General features: G+C 42.7%; 1 protein-coding gene across 2 annotated transcripts in view; it reads right to left on the reverse strand.

Moving 5' to 3' along the window:
• Positions 1-13,935: 13,935 nt before the first annotated feature.
• SHANK2 (SH3 and multiple ankyrin repeat domains 2) overlaps positions 13,936-16,920 on the reverse strand; it is a gene marked incomplete at both ends in the record, with an annotated part of 306,577 nt that continues 303,592 nt past the window's right edge. For both annotated transcript variants that reach the window (XM_080618796.1, XM_080618797.1), the window contains one exon: positions 13,936-14,509. In XM_080618796.1, the coding sequence (XP_080474922.1) occupies positions 13,936-14,509 (574 nt within the window). The remainder of the gene's footprint in view (positions 14,510-16,920) is intronic.

A 16,920-nucleotide genomic window follows, 5' to 3' on the forward strand; every position in this document is an offset into this window, starting at 1 on the left:
TGCCCCAAGCCCATATTCTACAGTTTCTAATCCTGACCTTTACTGAGGAGCTGAGACTGGACCATGTGCTGCTGGAAATGCTAAGGGAGAAAATCCTAACATCCTTCTTCTGATTATTCTTTAATGCTGCTACATCAACAGGCAATTCAAAGCTTCAGAGCTCACCACAATCACTCCTAAAATACAGCGAGAGAGGCATTGCTTTAGCAGATAAGCACACCATGGGAGAAGGAAATGTGCAGGTACAGGGAGGGGTGGGGTTATTAAAGCTTTATGCTGCTAAAGGCAGATTTGAAGGGGCCAGTGTGGGTGATGAGCACAGTGGTGGTGGGGGGGCAGCAGCCCCTGGGCCCTCCCTGGTGCCATGCCAAGGGCCTTTTGATGTGTGCTGGGTGAAGGTGTGTAGGGTATGGCTGTGAGGTCTGGCCCAGCAGGCTGGAGGGTGCTGCTACAGCTCCCCACCTGCAAGAAATGAGCTTCCAGCAGGGAGGGAAGAGCTCCAAGGGGAAGAAGCAGCAGCTCCACATGTGAACTTACTTGCTTCATGTAATGGAGAAAGTTTCATCTCTAAAGTACTGATTTCACTATCACAGTGCCGCAAGATGTTCTATACGAGACTGATTTAATATCTCCTCAAGTATATTTAGGTAAAGACTGTACAGTTGCTACTATAAGATTAGAGGCAGTCAAGTCTTGAAGGTTTAAGATCACTCTTACTCATTAGCAGTAATTGCTCAAGGTATACACTTGCTGCTGGAAAATACCATTGCAAATGACCTGCCTTTACCATCAGCAGGGCTGGCTCAGTGTTCCTTATGAGTACTAAAGTGAGCAGCAAGCAAGCTGTTAATTTCTGTTAATGGATGTCTTGCTGCTTTGCTGTCTGACTTTGGGTGAGCCATTTACTTTCTTGGCACCTTGAATTCATCATGTTGCTGCTTAATGCAGTGCCAGTATCACTCCAGAGCATGCTGGGGCTTCAGGTGACAGAAGGCAGCAGCAGCACCCATTTTATTCACTGTGTAATCAACTGATTTTATACTTGACAGTCAGTCTTCTAAATTAATTCTAATTAAGCACATAGTAAAACCACTCGAAGTAATTGTTATATAAATATTTTATGGTATTTTATGTTTCATTTGCCCATTTCTGTAATAACTGCTGGCAACAATAATAACTGCATAGGTTGAAAAGCAATTACATGGGAGGCAGAGAAATTCTCAGAGATGAGATATCCTTCACTGACCTGCATTGCCACAATGGTGTGGCAGAAGCTGCATTCAAACTGCCACTGCAGGGCCCTGGTGGCTGTTGTTAATGCTGACTGTTGTCGGTTCAATAGTGAGGCTCAGCCTAACTGGTTTTTGACTTTTGACCAAGGCAGGGGAGTGGGAGGCGGGGGAAATGACAAAGCCCAGGGAAGAGGTGGTTTGGCCAAGATAAAGCACTTACCAGTAGGAATTTCATATTGCCTTGGTCTGTGTGTCCTCTGCAGGTTTTCTTCTGAACCTGGGAAGTCAACCTCTACAATCCTCTCAGCATATCCTAGTTTTTAAGTCCCTTTTCTACCAATGCTCTTTACCAAGAATCTGAAGCACCAACTTCTAGACAAGAGCTTTCACAAATGCAGACTTAAAGCCACCTGTGATTTTCTGAGACTTCAGCCTATCATAGGAGCATTCAAAGTGCAACCCATGGATGTTTAATACCCAACCAGCAAGTTAATTCCTTCTGGTATAAGTTCAAGAACTGCTGCCACTTCACATAGTCAGTATTCATCTTGTTGCAGGCTATGTGACAGGGATATGAAGCCTTCAAGATTCAGGCTGCACTAATATGGCACATCACCACATGCTTGTCCATACCCAAGTATCCACAGGATGCTAATGACACAGTGCTTAGTTCTTGCTAAGCTTGAAGAAGCTTCCTCAAATTCTCCTCACGCTGAGCCCACTCCTTGTACTGTGATTTACTGCTAGAAAGTTAGTTGGTGAAAGGGAAACTGATGTATTAGTCCATGGAAAGTGGAATAGAACCAAAATCAATCTCAGCTGTGCAGCACTAAGTGTGCAGAGTACTGCCCTGGGTGGCTTCCAAAAAGGGAATCTGGATTGATCCAAAGAGCTTTACTTGACAAATTTGTTCTAGGATCTGGGAAGCTCAGACAGAAAAGGGGCACGATGCATCTTGGACTGCCTGGGAAGTGGTTTGCATGCAGCAAGGGAACCTTAAAAAGAGGTGAGTGGTGGCCTAGTACAGAGTTTAATGGCCATTTGAAGCCAGGAAAATTAATTTAGGAATTACTGTTATTTAAATAGCAAATAAAATCTGCGGTTTCAGCTGTTTCCATTAGCTGAGCCCACTGAAAGTGAGAAGTGGCAGCTCTGCCTGCAGGGAACAAGAGATGATGTTTACCTCTTGCATTTGAGCCTGCTTTGCACACAGCAGCCATCTATCTCTGCGCTTACCTAGAGAGAAAGAGACAGTGGCACTTCTGAGTTAAAAATACCAGCTTGGTAGCACGGGGGCTCCATGAAGTGTCCAAAGAGCAGAAAATCACAGACTCCCTCACCTCTTCCTGATGGGTAAATCACAACTGGAGAATCACAGAGTGGCTTTTGGTGGCCTTGACCTGCTCCAAGCTGTGCTTACTGCTCAGCTCGAAGCCCAGGGAATGGCTGCACCCGTTTTGGCTGACCATAAACTTCTAGCAGAATTCCCACCATAAAAGATGATCCTCAGAGACCTCACATGAGTTCCCGGGTCAGCATTCCCAATGTCAAATTCCAGGTTTTGGGTTCTAGATGGTTTTGGTAGTGCAGAATGTTGCAAAAATACGGAGTCAGAGAGAGAGAAAATGAAAAGCTAAACAGGATTCATTAGTGAGCCAGACTGTGAGCTCCAATGCAAAAGGAGTCTTAAGTAGAGAGTAAATGTCAGGCTAATGCCAAGTCAGGAGCTGGGGCAGCAAAGAGAATCTAATTGAACTGATTTTCTCTTAAAAGGTTTTTAAGTTCTAAGCCTACAGAAGCTGGAGAGAACTGATGGAATTTTTGCTTTCCTACCCATTGGCAGTGAGGCCAAAGAGGTTAAATAATATCACCTTTGCTCAGCCTAGTTGTGAAAATGTCAGGTGAAAAGCTTTATAGTTTTTATTAATAGCAATTATCCTCACTGTCTGAGCCTGGTAAAGCTGCCATTGAAGAGTTAGGAGCACTTTTTAACTGGATAAAGACATGTTTTGCTTCAGTAGCATTTGTGAGTAGAGACGAGGCTAGGAAGTGGTCAAACACAGGAGGCTGCACTGAAGCAAGCATGATGCCAGCACCCAACCTGTGCCCATATCATTCCTCTGTGTGGAAAAGGTTTGCAAGGGAGCCCATGGCTGGATAATAGCACTGTGAGAGGAAAGGCAGGTTCCAGTTCTGCCTGCAGCTCTTCGTATAGTTCTGATTCTTCATGAGCACTTTTGGCCAACCATGCAGTTGATGTCTGAAGTTTATCTGAAGGGGGCCTATAAGGATGCTGGGGAGGGACTCCTTGTTAGGGATTGTTCATTAGAGACTATTCTGGATCATATTTAAACCTGCAGTGATCTGTGACAAGCAGTTGCTGTACAGAGACATTCTCAGAATTGTATTAGGTGTTTGGTTGAATCTTGGACAGGACTCAACATGTGCTGAAGCTCTGGCAGAAAGGGAGCTGCTCACTGCCAGGTGCAGAGCCCAGGAGCTGCTCTTTGTTTCACAGGGAGGTCCATCCTCTCAGCAACCATTTACCAGGGCTCTCATTTTTCATGGTAGAAACCTCTATTACTAAAGCAAAGGTAAGCACTTTTATATGCAGGATCAGCACATGTTCCCTTGCCTGCTTTGCTGAGAAACAGCAGGAGAGAGTAGTTCTGTCCACAGGTGATGTTTCTCAGGTCTGTTGGCCATTTCTCCTAGAGCATTCCAGGCCCTACCTCATCTGCTTACTAATTCTCTTCAGCAATGTATATTCATTTAATCTACATGGTACCAGATAATTATGTGCTCATTTACATTTGTACCACTTCTAACATTATTATTATTAATGCTGCTGTCAAATGTATGTGTTCATCTGTGTCCAGCAGCCCCGGACACATCCCAACTGATACGCGTTAGGAGCTTATGCTCAAGTTCAAGATGAATTATTGCTCCCAGGCACTTAGAGTGCTATTACCATTTCTGGTAATATAAACTACTGCATGTATCATCCTACCCTGAATTAATCTATTGATGCCAGCTAGAAAAAGTCCTAATTAACCAAGAGGGTCTAATCCTAATTAACTCTTAGGGCTCTGGCTCCCTTTTGTCACAACAGTGCAAGAAACCTTAACGTGACCAACAAAGCACTGATAAAGGCAATCAAAACCTATCTTAATGTAGCAATATAAGAACTCAAATAGAGTCTGGTAGAATTCCAAGTTTATAATAACACTTCTCTACTAAATATTGGGTGTTATTTCCATTGCAATCTAGAAACAAATACTCCAGGGAGCTCCTTCTACCTGAGTCTAGTGCTTTTAGAACTGCTTCCCTGCTCATTTGCACTTGAATAACCTTGTCCTGCTGTAAACCTGAGCTGCTGGGTTTGGGCTTTGGAGTTTTCAGCCAGAAAAGCCAAACAGATCCAAATGTTCTTACACTAAAGCTTAAGTATTCTTATTATAAGGAAAATACTGTTAACATTAAAGGACTCTAAACCTATTAGAAATGGTTGATTAAATCCTGCCCTTTATTAGCCCTACTGCATAGATGTTGTAACATTTGTCTCTGAATTTAATAGGTGTATATTGACAGGACAAGTACCCAACCTTTACCAAACTATCATCACCAAAACACAGGTTGGGATATACCTATTAGCCCAGGTAGGAATTAAAATAGGCAAACACTGAAGTGAGGATTTCAGCAATGTACATGCATGGAAAAAGGACTTACACCTCTCAGAGCCTGGCTACAGCTCCAGCACTCCCAGTCTAAACAACTCCTTTAGCCATCACTACACAGCAGTTCCCTGTTTCCCCTGTAAGTGTTGAGTAGAGGAAGGGCTGTGTCACCAGACAAGCCAGCCCTTGCCTCTCCTCAGTCCTGGGCTGTCCTGCCAGCCTTCCCAACCCACTTCACCAGCACAGCTCTGAGCAGCACCCAGGCCAACAGGGCTGCTCCTCCTCTGCTCTAAGGCAGTGTAACAACCCCACATCTTCCACAATTAAGGTGGACTTAAAGCCCAAACAAACCAAACAGAGCTGGTTTATTTTGGTGGGATGATTTTTTTGAGCCTCCATTTACAGTTCAGGGATAAAACTCTTACAATAAACCCAAGAGTCTCAAATAACTGGACAGAACTTGTGCTCTCAGTACTGCAAGTGAGCAAACACAATGCAATCGTGTTGTAGTCCAGCTGGCTGGGAGCCTTGATGTCCTTACTGTTTGTCTGGTGCCCTCGAGGGGACAGTGAATCATCCACAGCCACCCACCGGAGTCTGTTTGTGTTGTTTCTGTGTTTTAAATCCCTGAAAACAATTCTTTATGGGATTTGTTACTGTGGTGAGCTAGACAGGCTATTTCCCATCCGATGGGGCACCCTCTGGTTACAAAGTTTCCTTCATCTGTTATTTAATGGTTGAAAAAATGATGAAAATTAATGTGTTTTGCTAAAATTTAAGCTTTCAGTCATTACAGAAACTGCTACAACTTTTCTGCTAGCCTTCCATACAGCTGAGCTGAAATCCAACCCCTGCATGTTCTAAGGTGGACAGAAGCTATGAGGGCACATATGCTAACATAAACCTAACAGGTTTCTGAAGGGGGGTGACATGACCCAGCACGAGAGAGCTTAGAGGAGAAGCAGCAAACAAACACCCACAGTCAAGTAAAATAGATTGAAATTAAAACTCCTTACCCTCAAGTGATGGAAGGAAAGGAATGAGACTTCCAGAGTTCTGATCCAGCTCTTCCTAGCAGAGAGGCAAGAACCTTCTGGTCCTGCCCTTTTATGAGCCCATGGCTAAACCAGCTGGCCGGAGGTAGCGGTTGATTAGCAGGGAGAGGTGGTGGTGCTGGTGCACAGTGCTCAGGTGCTGCTGCTTGTTTTGATTGGCTCTCGTTAGCAGGATGCTGGTGAAGGGATGGGAGGTGAATCAGGCCTGGGTTGTGAATCCCACACTACTCCTTGCAGGAGACCACAGCGAACCATGTTCTGTGCACAGTAAGGACTTCCAGGTTCCAGCTGGAATTTATTCATCACCAGTGGGTAACACATTCTGCTAGCACCGACATCCCATTTAGTTAAAATCCCTCTCCTGGCTCTTCACTTGTTCCTGGGAGTGGGAAAAGCAGACACAGCTCATTCCAGCCTCCGATGGGCTCAGTTACACAGACTGAGCCATTAAGAACCCTGCTGGGATCCCCACTCACTGCATCTCACCAGTAGCTGTCCCCACTGATCCCACTTGTACCCACTGCTGCTGAGCTCCCGTGAGCAGCCTTCAGCCCACTCAGCTTGCCAGGTCCTTTCATTGAGAACAATGCCTTGCCTTTGGCATGGGTACTTATTGTCATGGCTTGAGCAATCAAAGTTTTCTCTTCCTTTCTGTCACCTCCAACAGAGCAGTCCCATAGATTCACTGTGAGATTTTCCACAAGCACATTGTCCCTGTTCCTATTGCACTGGTCTTTCAAGTGTTTAATATGAGATATTGAGCTTCCCTGTCAATAAAGCAGCCTTGCCATCAGCACAGTTGCTACACACAGGATTAGGTCTAGTATTAGTGACTTCTCTCTAAAGGGTTGACGATTGCCCGTCAATGTGAGAACACCACTGGTGTGAGGACGTGCAGCAACGACAGACTAAAAGGCAAGGTGTGTACATGATCTGCTTTGACTGCACACAGCATGGGAAGAATTCTCCTCTGAAAGAAAACTTCTTTCTAAACTTGCCAAGTATGTCCTGGAGGTCACCCCCCTCGCTTCAGGTCTTCTCTGTAATGCAGGAGATGAGCGTTAGTAGAGATTTCAAACAACCTCAGGTGAAATGTACGGCCTGTTGTCTCTTACTGGGTCACTATAAACCCTTACAGGTGAATTAAACAGACCTACAGAATGTAGGACACATTGAAACTAACACCCATTGCCTTGCAAGGAAGAAACTTGCTGAGACAGCACTCTGGAGAACAGCGTGGCTTGAGGTATAAAATAGACTGCTAATCACAGGAGTATTTCTGTTGCACAGTCAGACACAGAGCTCAGGTTTGACTATTTCCAGGTATAAAAGAAGTTATTTTTGTTCATTTTTCAGCACCTCATGTGGACTAAGAGGTCAATGACACTTCCAGTTTGGTCTCAGCCACTTTTCTCTCTCCTTTAATGAGTCTTGGAGTGCTCCCTGGACTTCACCCCTGCTGCACATTGTAAAGCTCTGACACCAGCATCGAATGGGACCTCAAGATACACCAAGGTCAGAATGAAATGACAAGTGATCACAGCAGTTCCTCACTAAGTATTTTCTAGGGGGTAGGAAGTACCATGTGTGGCAGCACTCCAAACTCCTTACGGACAACAGGGCGGCTGTGTATGGAGCTGCGAATTCTTTACATCGTAGTAATGAGGCAACGTTTCCCTTAGGATTTCTGCTGAAGAAGAATATCCTTAAGGAAAAGGAATCAAAGGTTTCAGAAGGCTGTGCGGCAGGGAGGTGATCTGCTCTCCCCCAAAGCTCAGTTTCAGCTAGTACAAGTTATAAGAAATGCTTTAAACTGCTTTGAAGTATCAAAGGAAGCTGGGAGATGAGAGACAATTGAATAATGCGGAAGTGTCAATGGAAAATAACCCATCAAACATGAATTACATGTTTCTATATATTGTATTTTCATCAGAATTTCCAAGCAAACAGGTACACTGCAACATTGAGCCCAACACATAGACAAGCACATGCAACACGGTGCCCTAGTTGTACATGAATTCCCAACATGCTGTTCAAGCACCTTTACATCAAAAGCACACAGGAACTCACACACGCGCACGTGTTCCCTCTACCATTAGTCCTGAGGGAAAACTTAACTCTTCCTTGAGAAACCAAACCTCAGTTCTGCAAGTCCACCTGAGAGATCACCCACCAGCTATTCCCAACTGATCCCTCACCCAAACACCCGTCCCTCTCGTGCAGTTTGGCTCTGCAGCATCTGCTGGTCACCAGGTTGCAATGTCTGACATTGCTGAAAACAGCCCGAGATTTACAGCACTGGAGACCAAACCCATATTGTCATTACAACACGTGCTTGATGCAGATGACAGCGCATATGGAGGCGTGAACACTCCAAGCATAAACTGAGAAACCAACCACATATAACTAGAAACCCCATTACAGATCTTTAAAGACTCCTCACCCCCTGTATAATGTGTGTAATGATACAGTCAGCCTTTGTTTCCTGGCTTATATCCAGGCCAAGTCTCAATAATAAAAAATTGGCTAAAATGCCCCCTTGAAGGAAGAACAACAGTAGTTTCAAATCAGTACTTATCTTTAAAGACCATCTATTGCTCTGAGACTGTCCATTGAGCGCCACTAGATGTCAGCGTTACAGAACCAGTTTGTTTCAGACTTCAAAGCATCAAGTCTACTTGGTTTATTTATTGTAGTTACCTTGTCTGTGACACACAGCACGTGTCAGCTACACTAAGCAAGGGTTTACATATTTTGAACAGAGAACTTCAAACCAGTCTCATGATGCTGAATATGTTTCAAAATGAGATGGAAAGCATCTCAAGTTATTCTAACCAGTTTTCCTATTGCAGTGACATGAACATTGTAATTCAGACCCAGCACCACAAGCTCTTTTTTGGCAGGTACTGTAAGACCTTGAAGATAAAGCTCTTCATGTTAAAGATGATGTAGTTGAGCCGGGTTGAAAACTCTTAAGGCACGTACAAATTTTACCCCCCCATTTCCTGCAGTACTGTTACAATGGAGACAGAAGAGCTGCTGGGGCTTTTCATGGTATTGGACAAAAGGAATGAAAGACTACGAAATGCAGAAAAATAGAGAAAATCAAGAACAAAACCCCCCACAACACATGGATACAACACGCAGCACAACAGCAATGATCAAATCTCACTTTTCTGACCAACAAGGATTGACAATTGGGAAGTGCTCTTTGTTCTGCAAATCATAGAATCACAGAATAGTTTGGGTTGGAAGGGACCTTAAAGCTCACCCAGTTCCAGCCCACTGCCATGGGCAGGGACACCTTCTACTAGAGCAGGTTGCTCCAAGCCCCTGTGTCCAACCTGGCCTTGAACACTGCCAGGGATGGGGCAGTCACAGCTTCTCTGGGCAACCTGTGCCAGCACCTCAGCACTCTCCAATACCAGACTTCAGTTGGATACACAGAGGTTTATCATTGCATTACCACAATACCTAAAATTAAAAGAGGATGTTTTCTCTTTCAACAAAACAAAGCTGCCAAGTGAATTGTTGTTGGAAAAATATGAGAGAAATAACAGGTAACTACAAAAATGATGAACTAGAGCAACATCTGAGAAGGAAATAGTAGTTAAGGAACATATGAAACCAAATGGCAACAGTTCTAGGCATTTATTCCAATATCTTAGAAAAGAAAAGTAAAAAATATTCTTCATTGCATCACCATTTGAAAATAGAAAAACAAATGTTTAGATTCAGCCAGAAGATGTGAATGGTTCCCTTGGAATTCCCATTTTGAGCCTTGTTTATTCACAGTACAAACAAACCCCACCGGTACATTTTTCCAGTCACAAGACGCACAAGGAGCACCAACCGGATCCTTTCCTCCATGGAGCTGCTCTGCCCTGCAAAACCACCCTGAAACTCCCTCCCAAACCTTTCAGTGCCATATGGAATTGCAGAGCAGAGCCAGCTCCAGCGTCCTGAGACCGCCAGCAGCACACGGGGCAGAGCTTGCATTTCCATGCACGTGCTCAGGGAAGAGAATACTCATCCATCACTTGAAATCCACCTTAAGGCAAATAGATACGGAGTTTTTCTCCCTCTTGTTGAAAAGTTTTACTTTTCCAATAGCAAAACATGAATCAGACATTCAGGAAATGAATTAGTGTTTGGCATAAGGAATGCTTTAACCAAAAAAAAATAAAATAAATAAATAAAAGAGAAGAAATAAAAAGGTAAATCAATTATTTCACCTTTATCTACATTTTGTTAAAGCATTTTATGCGCTTTCAATAACAGATTGCAAGGGGGTTGGCAACTTCTTTTTCTTTTTTTTTAATGAAAATCCAGACAGTGTTCTCTGTTTGCAATCAGAACCACAACCTTAGTGCAATATTATATTTATTTCTTACAGTAATTTTGGTTGCCATACAAGAGTATTAAGGATTGGGGAAAAGTGCAAGTTACAGGAGCTTGATTTGTTTAATCAGTCGAAATCAGAGGAATTAAAGCACAAAAATTACAGCAACATAGAGAACGTGAACACAAGTTGTTACACAAACTATAGCGAGAAACAGAGTAATATCTAGAAAAGAAAAGAAAAGATGTAATGGAAAAAATCATCAATATTTGTGGCTCATACACATAATCATCGCCAGATCAACTGGGTAATGCTCTTTAAGAACGGAGGAAAAAAAGCACTATTTTTCTTAACTTAAGTCCCACAAATAATTAACTTTTGTGATATGTAAATTCTGTAAATCAACAGTCACATCTAGTCATTTTATAATATATGAATTCAACTTAAAATGTTCTCAGACACCTAGGGCAAGGAGTCTGTGCAGTTATACACAATTTACATCTTGTAAGGTTTTGGTATTGTATACACAAATATTACAGAAACTAGGCATGTAAATGCAATTTATTTAAATTACAGTATATAAACAAAAGTTGATCCTAAAACCCAGAATATCAGAATGTATTTCAGAGATCTCTAACAACTTGGTTTGCACTATCATAGTAGCATGAAAGAAATGGGTCTTCTCTCCTTCCCCCCAACATTTCCAGACTGGTGAAAATACTCGGAGGCAATGTCGTTATCTGTTACTATTGCTTTCTGGAGCAAGATCCTCGCACAGAGCTAGAGACCGATTCCTCTTGGCAGAGGGGTATTTTAGTGGGGAAATTAGGTCCACCCAGGTCTCCTCACCTTTACTTTGTAAGACACAAGGTAAAAAATAAACTATTTCATTAGCTCTTTAAACCTCTTTTCTACTAATGGTATATTGTACCTAGTCTTTCAGTACCTGAAAAGATCCACGAGCAAGAAACACACCTGTGTAAGAAAGGGATTACTGTCACCTGTAATTTACCGTGTATGTCAGCACGTGTTCAACGTAAATTCAACAATGTTGTGATTAAAAAGCAGCTTAAAAGTCAACTTCTACATTTGCTTTTACTACCGTATTTCCTAATGCATTTTCTGGCACATGTTACAGAGGTAAGATCAACTGTACCCAAAGAAACAAAAAAAGAAGAGAGCATGGCATTAGTGGTTTATTTACTGAATTCTGTCGTATCACCAAATGGAAGACAATGATGGCTAAATCACCATTTTTACACCTCTTAGAAAGGATTTGATGGCCTCAAGTTGCCTGTATCGCCTATCTGGATGACACTGCCGATTTCTACACCGCCTACGGAAAAACTCAGTACTCCTCAAAGGAAAATGCCTCAGCACTTGGTTTTTATTACAAGGTTACTTGGAACTTTCAAATACAAATATAGTAACAGGTCTTAAGTCAAAAGATCTTTGTTGTTCCGTAAAGGGGACAGGAGGCTAAGTAAGTAAGTTGTATTTTATGAGTATCCAATGAGTTGGTAACTGTTAACCACTTCTGAAGAAAGATTCATCCTCCTTTGTAGAAGTTCTAGCAAAGATAGAAAATATAACATAGCTCTGCTGGTTCAGATGCATCCAAATGAGGTTGATTTTTAAAAAGGTCAAGACTTTATCATTATTCCACAGAAATAGTAGTAAACCACAAAAGTTTTATTTTATTTTTTAGTGTTTTTTTTTTGTCTTTTTATGGTTTTTTTTTTTTGTTTTTAACTTCCTAGCACTGAAGTGGCACAAAGGCTGCCAGTAGACCAGCCACTTATTTTCTTAAAATATTGTGCTTATAAACTATCTGTACAACTATTTAAACTTGCAGTAAAGAAAGATATTTAAAATGCTAAACTTTATGTACTCATACTAGGGCTGTTGCAGACCTAATTAGACACTTGTTTGTGAGCAAAAATAATCACAATAAAAAAATTAGAGATAGGCTGGACCATATCAAGGACCATAGCAAGGAAAGAAAGTTCAGGTACCTTCCAAAATGTAAGAGAACCTGGAAGGATGGTAGGTAGGCAGTCTAGCTGTCCACACACAATTTACCCACCTTGAACGTCTTGAGTATTACGTTAATAAAGACCTACAAAACTCACAGCTATGAAGAGGTGTAAATTACAAGGGGAGTTCAAACATGCGGAGAGAGATTTGTTAACTTTAAAAAAAACCCAGGAAATAAAAAGGAAAGTCATACTTTTAACCAAATCTGTGTTTTCTCCCCTGCTGACTGAAGTCTCCTGGAAAGCCCTCGAGCTTTTTCCCCACCACCCCAGTCCACGCTGGGCCACAGGGTGCGTGCATCAATCCTGTGACTGCACCAACAGCCATGCAAAGAAATGGCTGGAGCCTTCGAGGTGCTCAGCCTGCTCTTCTTGCCAAGAAGCCCGTACCTGTTAACGGTGATAAAAATGAGAAGTTGGATGCCTACCCAATTCTCCTGGCCCTCGGAACACACGCATGCCGAGATTCTCTCTACTACTCTCCATCCTGGCATCACCTTCTTATCTTTTTTTGCTTTTCTACTGAGTTGAAACGTTCCCATTTCTGCTAACAGGCTGAAATCCCTCTCTTCGCTTAAAACACTGGCAATCTTCCCACTGACTTCAATGGGAACATTCATCTATCTTTTTCTTCATTCTTGGCCTGATGTTCAAACTAACTAAGGACTTACCACTCATTGAATAAACCAGCATCTCTTGGGGCTCGGCCTATTCGAGTATCTGACTGTGAGGTCCAAAGATGCATCTGTACCAAACCCCAAATTTTTACTGGCTTGCAGAGTTCATATTGCAACTTAGCAGTAGTTTAGCTGGTTGAAAACTGGGGGTCTCAGGTTCAAACTAGCTTCATTTTGTTGTACCTCTAAGTGTGCATTCCTCCTTGGATTTTACGCAACGTCTGCATCGTCTTACAGGTCAAGTCAATGGAGCGTGTATTGAACTTGTTCTGCCACCTTGGAAGAGTGCTACGTATAACTGCAGAAATAAAGAAATACCAGGTAAAACAGAGCAAGGTTACCTTTGAACTAATTCCAGCAGAACAACCAGCTTCACTGCCAACGAGTCAGAGAGCTAAACTAGTAAAAAACAGTCATATGAACTCCAGCACCTGTCTTTGCCTCTGCTACCGATAAAAAATGGGTCTGAATGGCAATGAAGCAATCTATCCTCTTAAAATGAACTAAGGGCCGGGGAAGGAAGCCTGCTTGGAGACTGAATGTCAAGAAGAGAATATAGTGCTTTTCAATACAAAAGTGAACTGCTTGCAATTCTAAATGGAAAGAAAAGCGGCATATAACGGTTCCAGCAGAAGGGCAGGATCAAGAGATAGAATTTTTGAAGTTAACAATTTTCTCTCTCTCTCTCGTATCTCCCCACAGCTTTGAAATAAAATGGCCCCACTCGTGTAAAACATTTAATTTCTGCTTGGGCATGTAGCACACAGTCTGCATTACCTGAGTACCAGAAATTGAACTGTTTTCCCCCTCCCCCCCAATTTTGCTGGCACTCGCAGACAGACAAGGCATTTGGGGTATTTCAGTACCAGCCCATCTCTAGTTATCAACAGAAGTTTGAGAGGCAAAATAGCTATTCTTATCTGTCCAGCAGCTGTTTCAAAGCTCTTTCTATGTTCATTCTGTGCCCAACTCTAGTCACTCCAAGGTCTATCAGATCTTCCTTTTGTAGATTTGGTAAATGAGTGCCATCTATTTCATTGTCCATAAATGTTTCTTTATGTTCACCTAAGTTTAGACTTTCCAACCAATCTGCCACATCTGGTTTAGTCCACAGGTGGACGGGCTTAGTTGTAAAAGGCTTATTTGAGATTGGCTGTTGTAATATTGAGGGAGAAGGAGACCTGCTGCGCCCTGTGGTCAAGCCAAATAAGTCCCCTGAAGGGGGCTGGCTGGGTAGGCTAAATACATCGGACAAAGTTGGAGAAGGAGATGAAGCTGAAGCAGAAGCAGTCAGAGGAGCAGGCATGATGTCTTTATTGATCTCTGTTGGTGAAACCACAGGGCTTGGAGCATGCCTTGCTCCTGAGGTCCTACTGTCATAGTCTGGGGACCTGCTCTGCAGTGTGATCGGCTGGCTGGTTCCAGGTCGGACAGTAAAAGTGATTGTTGTACTTCGTGTACCTGAGACAGTACTCATGACTTCCGTGCTCCTGAAATGGTAAACAGACATGGAGAGTTAGATCCATCAGCCACCAGCTGAAGGGTTGTCCATATCAACACGTGGTAAATACGGGTTTGGAATGCTTTTTTAATGAGAGTATCAGGTTAAAAGTACTATGATGGTATCATTAAATCTTTTCCATAAAACAATCATCAATGGTAAGCCATAGTTAAAAACAAAACCTTTGCTCATGAGCAGTGCAGGAAAACACCTTCCAGAGCACATTCCTCCTTTTTAAGGCTACACCACATTAATTCATGGTTAAATGAGAAATACCAAGTGGAATAAGCACACAAGCACCTTGTGCTCCCGAAGAAGTGCCATCAGGAATTGGTCTTCCCTTTGTTGCATGGAGGGGAGGGATCCTATAGTTCAGTTTTAACCTGCCAGTTTTACACACCATTAGATAGCACAGCTAATAACGGTAGTATAGGATGCAATGGATTTTGGATCTCTGGACATCTACTCAGTGAATTTCATGGTGTGTTTGTATTTTAGGGTATGTTTGTATTCCCATTTGTTCACAGAACGCATTGCACAAGCTTCTCTCATTTCCTATTCTGTTCAGGTTGCCTTTTTGAGCTTTAAAAATGAAACAGTCCTTCCAAGGTTCATAAAGGGCCTTCTGTGTCCATTTCTTTCTACACAGAAATGGTGCCTTGGCAGATCCACTGCAAAACTTGAGGAGACAAAATTCTTGTTCCTGTGCATGCCCAGAGGTGATGTGGTTGTGATGAGGTCGCTGGCACCTATCTCTTGCCTAAAGGAAATTCTAGATTACAAACTAAGCAGGCGTGAAGCTTGCCAAGAGGCCAGCTCTGATGGGAGGCTCACAGGCTGGGGAAAGAGCAGATGAGTCTGCTTTTGTCTACTGGCTATAGAACAAACTTAAAAGCAGAAGATCCAGGTTCAGGTTTGATCATAACATAAAATGCTTAACCTCAGAGCCCTTACTTCTCATGAGAAAAGTCTGCCAGTCAGAGTGTGCACTTCAGGATCTTCCACAGAACCAGTGCGTACCTTAAGCTCCAAAGTTTTTCTCTTCTAAAATACCCTGCCAACTAGGAAATCCTTCAGACAACGAATTTCAGACACTTCCAGACCAATGGAAGGATTTATTTATCCTTGAAGTGATGCCATGGACTCCAGAGGACAATCTGGATTGTTAGATTTCTAACCTAGACCCTGACTGAAGCCCTCAGTGTCCAAATGCCAGAAGGCCCACACGTCTGACCTGTCATACCTGCATAGAACTGAAGATGACCTGAGTGCCTGATGTCGGATACAGATGCCTTCATTAATAATGCAGATTCACCACTGTGCAGAAAAGATCTTATGGAGCCAAAGAAGGAAGATTTAAAGTGCTGTTATGGAAGAAACTGCCATCTCTTCCTAAGTCACTGCTTAAAGATTTTGTATTCATTGCCACCAAATCAAGTACCAGAAATGATCCACATAGCAGGGGTCAAAGCCCACATTTGTTCTCTCTGAGGCACGTCACTTCACTAGATCCACTTCATAAATGAGAGCCCCTCTTGTGCTGCTTCGCCCTAGGTAACTGTGATGGCTTTGCTCCTTCCTGCAGAGCACTGCGGCTGCTAGGGAGGAAAATGTGGGGTGTAGGATTAACCTGTTTCACTGGGGCTGAGCCCAGTGCAGTGTAATTGTGAACTCCACAGTGACTTGACTTTGGTCACCCACATCCTGAATAGAAGAGTGGTTAAAATTTCAATTAGAAAGATGGTAAATGGACTATTAACCCCCTTCTCTGGTAGAAGCCTTCCTGCAGTCCTGCTTGTACTGAACTGGAGACATTCTTCAGTGGTTCCTTGGTCTGTTGCTGGCTGTTGTGAGCCCTGTGAGCTACATACTCCCTATATCACCTCTGGGGCTTTGGCACATAATTAACAAACCCAGACATCAGGTAACCTGCAGCACTACAGCACTGAGATTCAAAGCATGCTCGTATCACAGTGAGACTCATTCAAATCAAGCTCCAATACTGTGTTATTAAGAAAGCACTAAGAATAACTGTTTGGAGCACGTACATGTTATTCACATAAGCAATCCCACCAGTCTCCCACAGATTGTTCCATGTATTTCAATGCGAACAGGGGGATCTTTTTGAGTGTTGAGAGATTGGTACTTCACTTAAAACACAGTAGGAACAATACTTGTAGCACTTATGTCTCTGCAATTTAACAAAGAAAGAAAACACTTGGCAAGGTTTTGAGTGTTTCCTGTGAGGTTTTTGGAGCTTAATGGCTCTCCTTGTCTTCCAAGAATGAAGCTAAGCATTCTTAAAAATAAAAAGTCTATGGCAAGAAACTACTAAATTCTACTAAGCAAGGGGAGCAAGTTATTTCTGCCTACTTTAACTTAGCATTAGGAGTCACACAC

This window comes from Psittacula echo (assembly GCF_963264785.1).
Source record: "Psittacula echo genome assembly, chromosome: 5".
Classification (NCBI taxonomy): Eukaryota; Metazoa; Chordata; class Aves; order Psittaciformes; family Psittacidae; genus Psittacula; species Psittacula echo.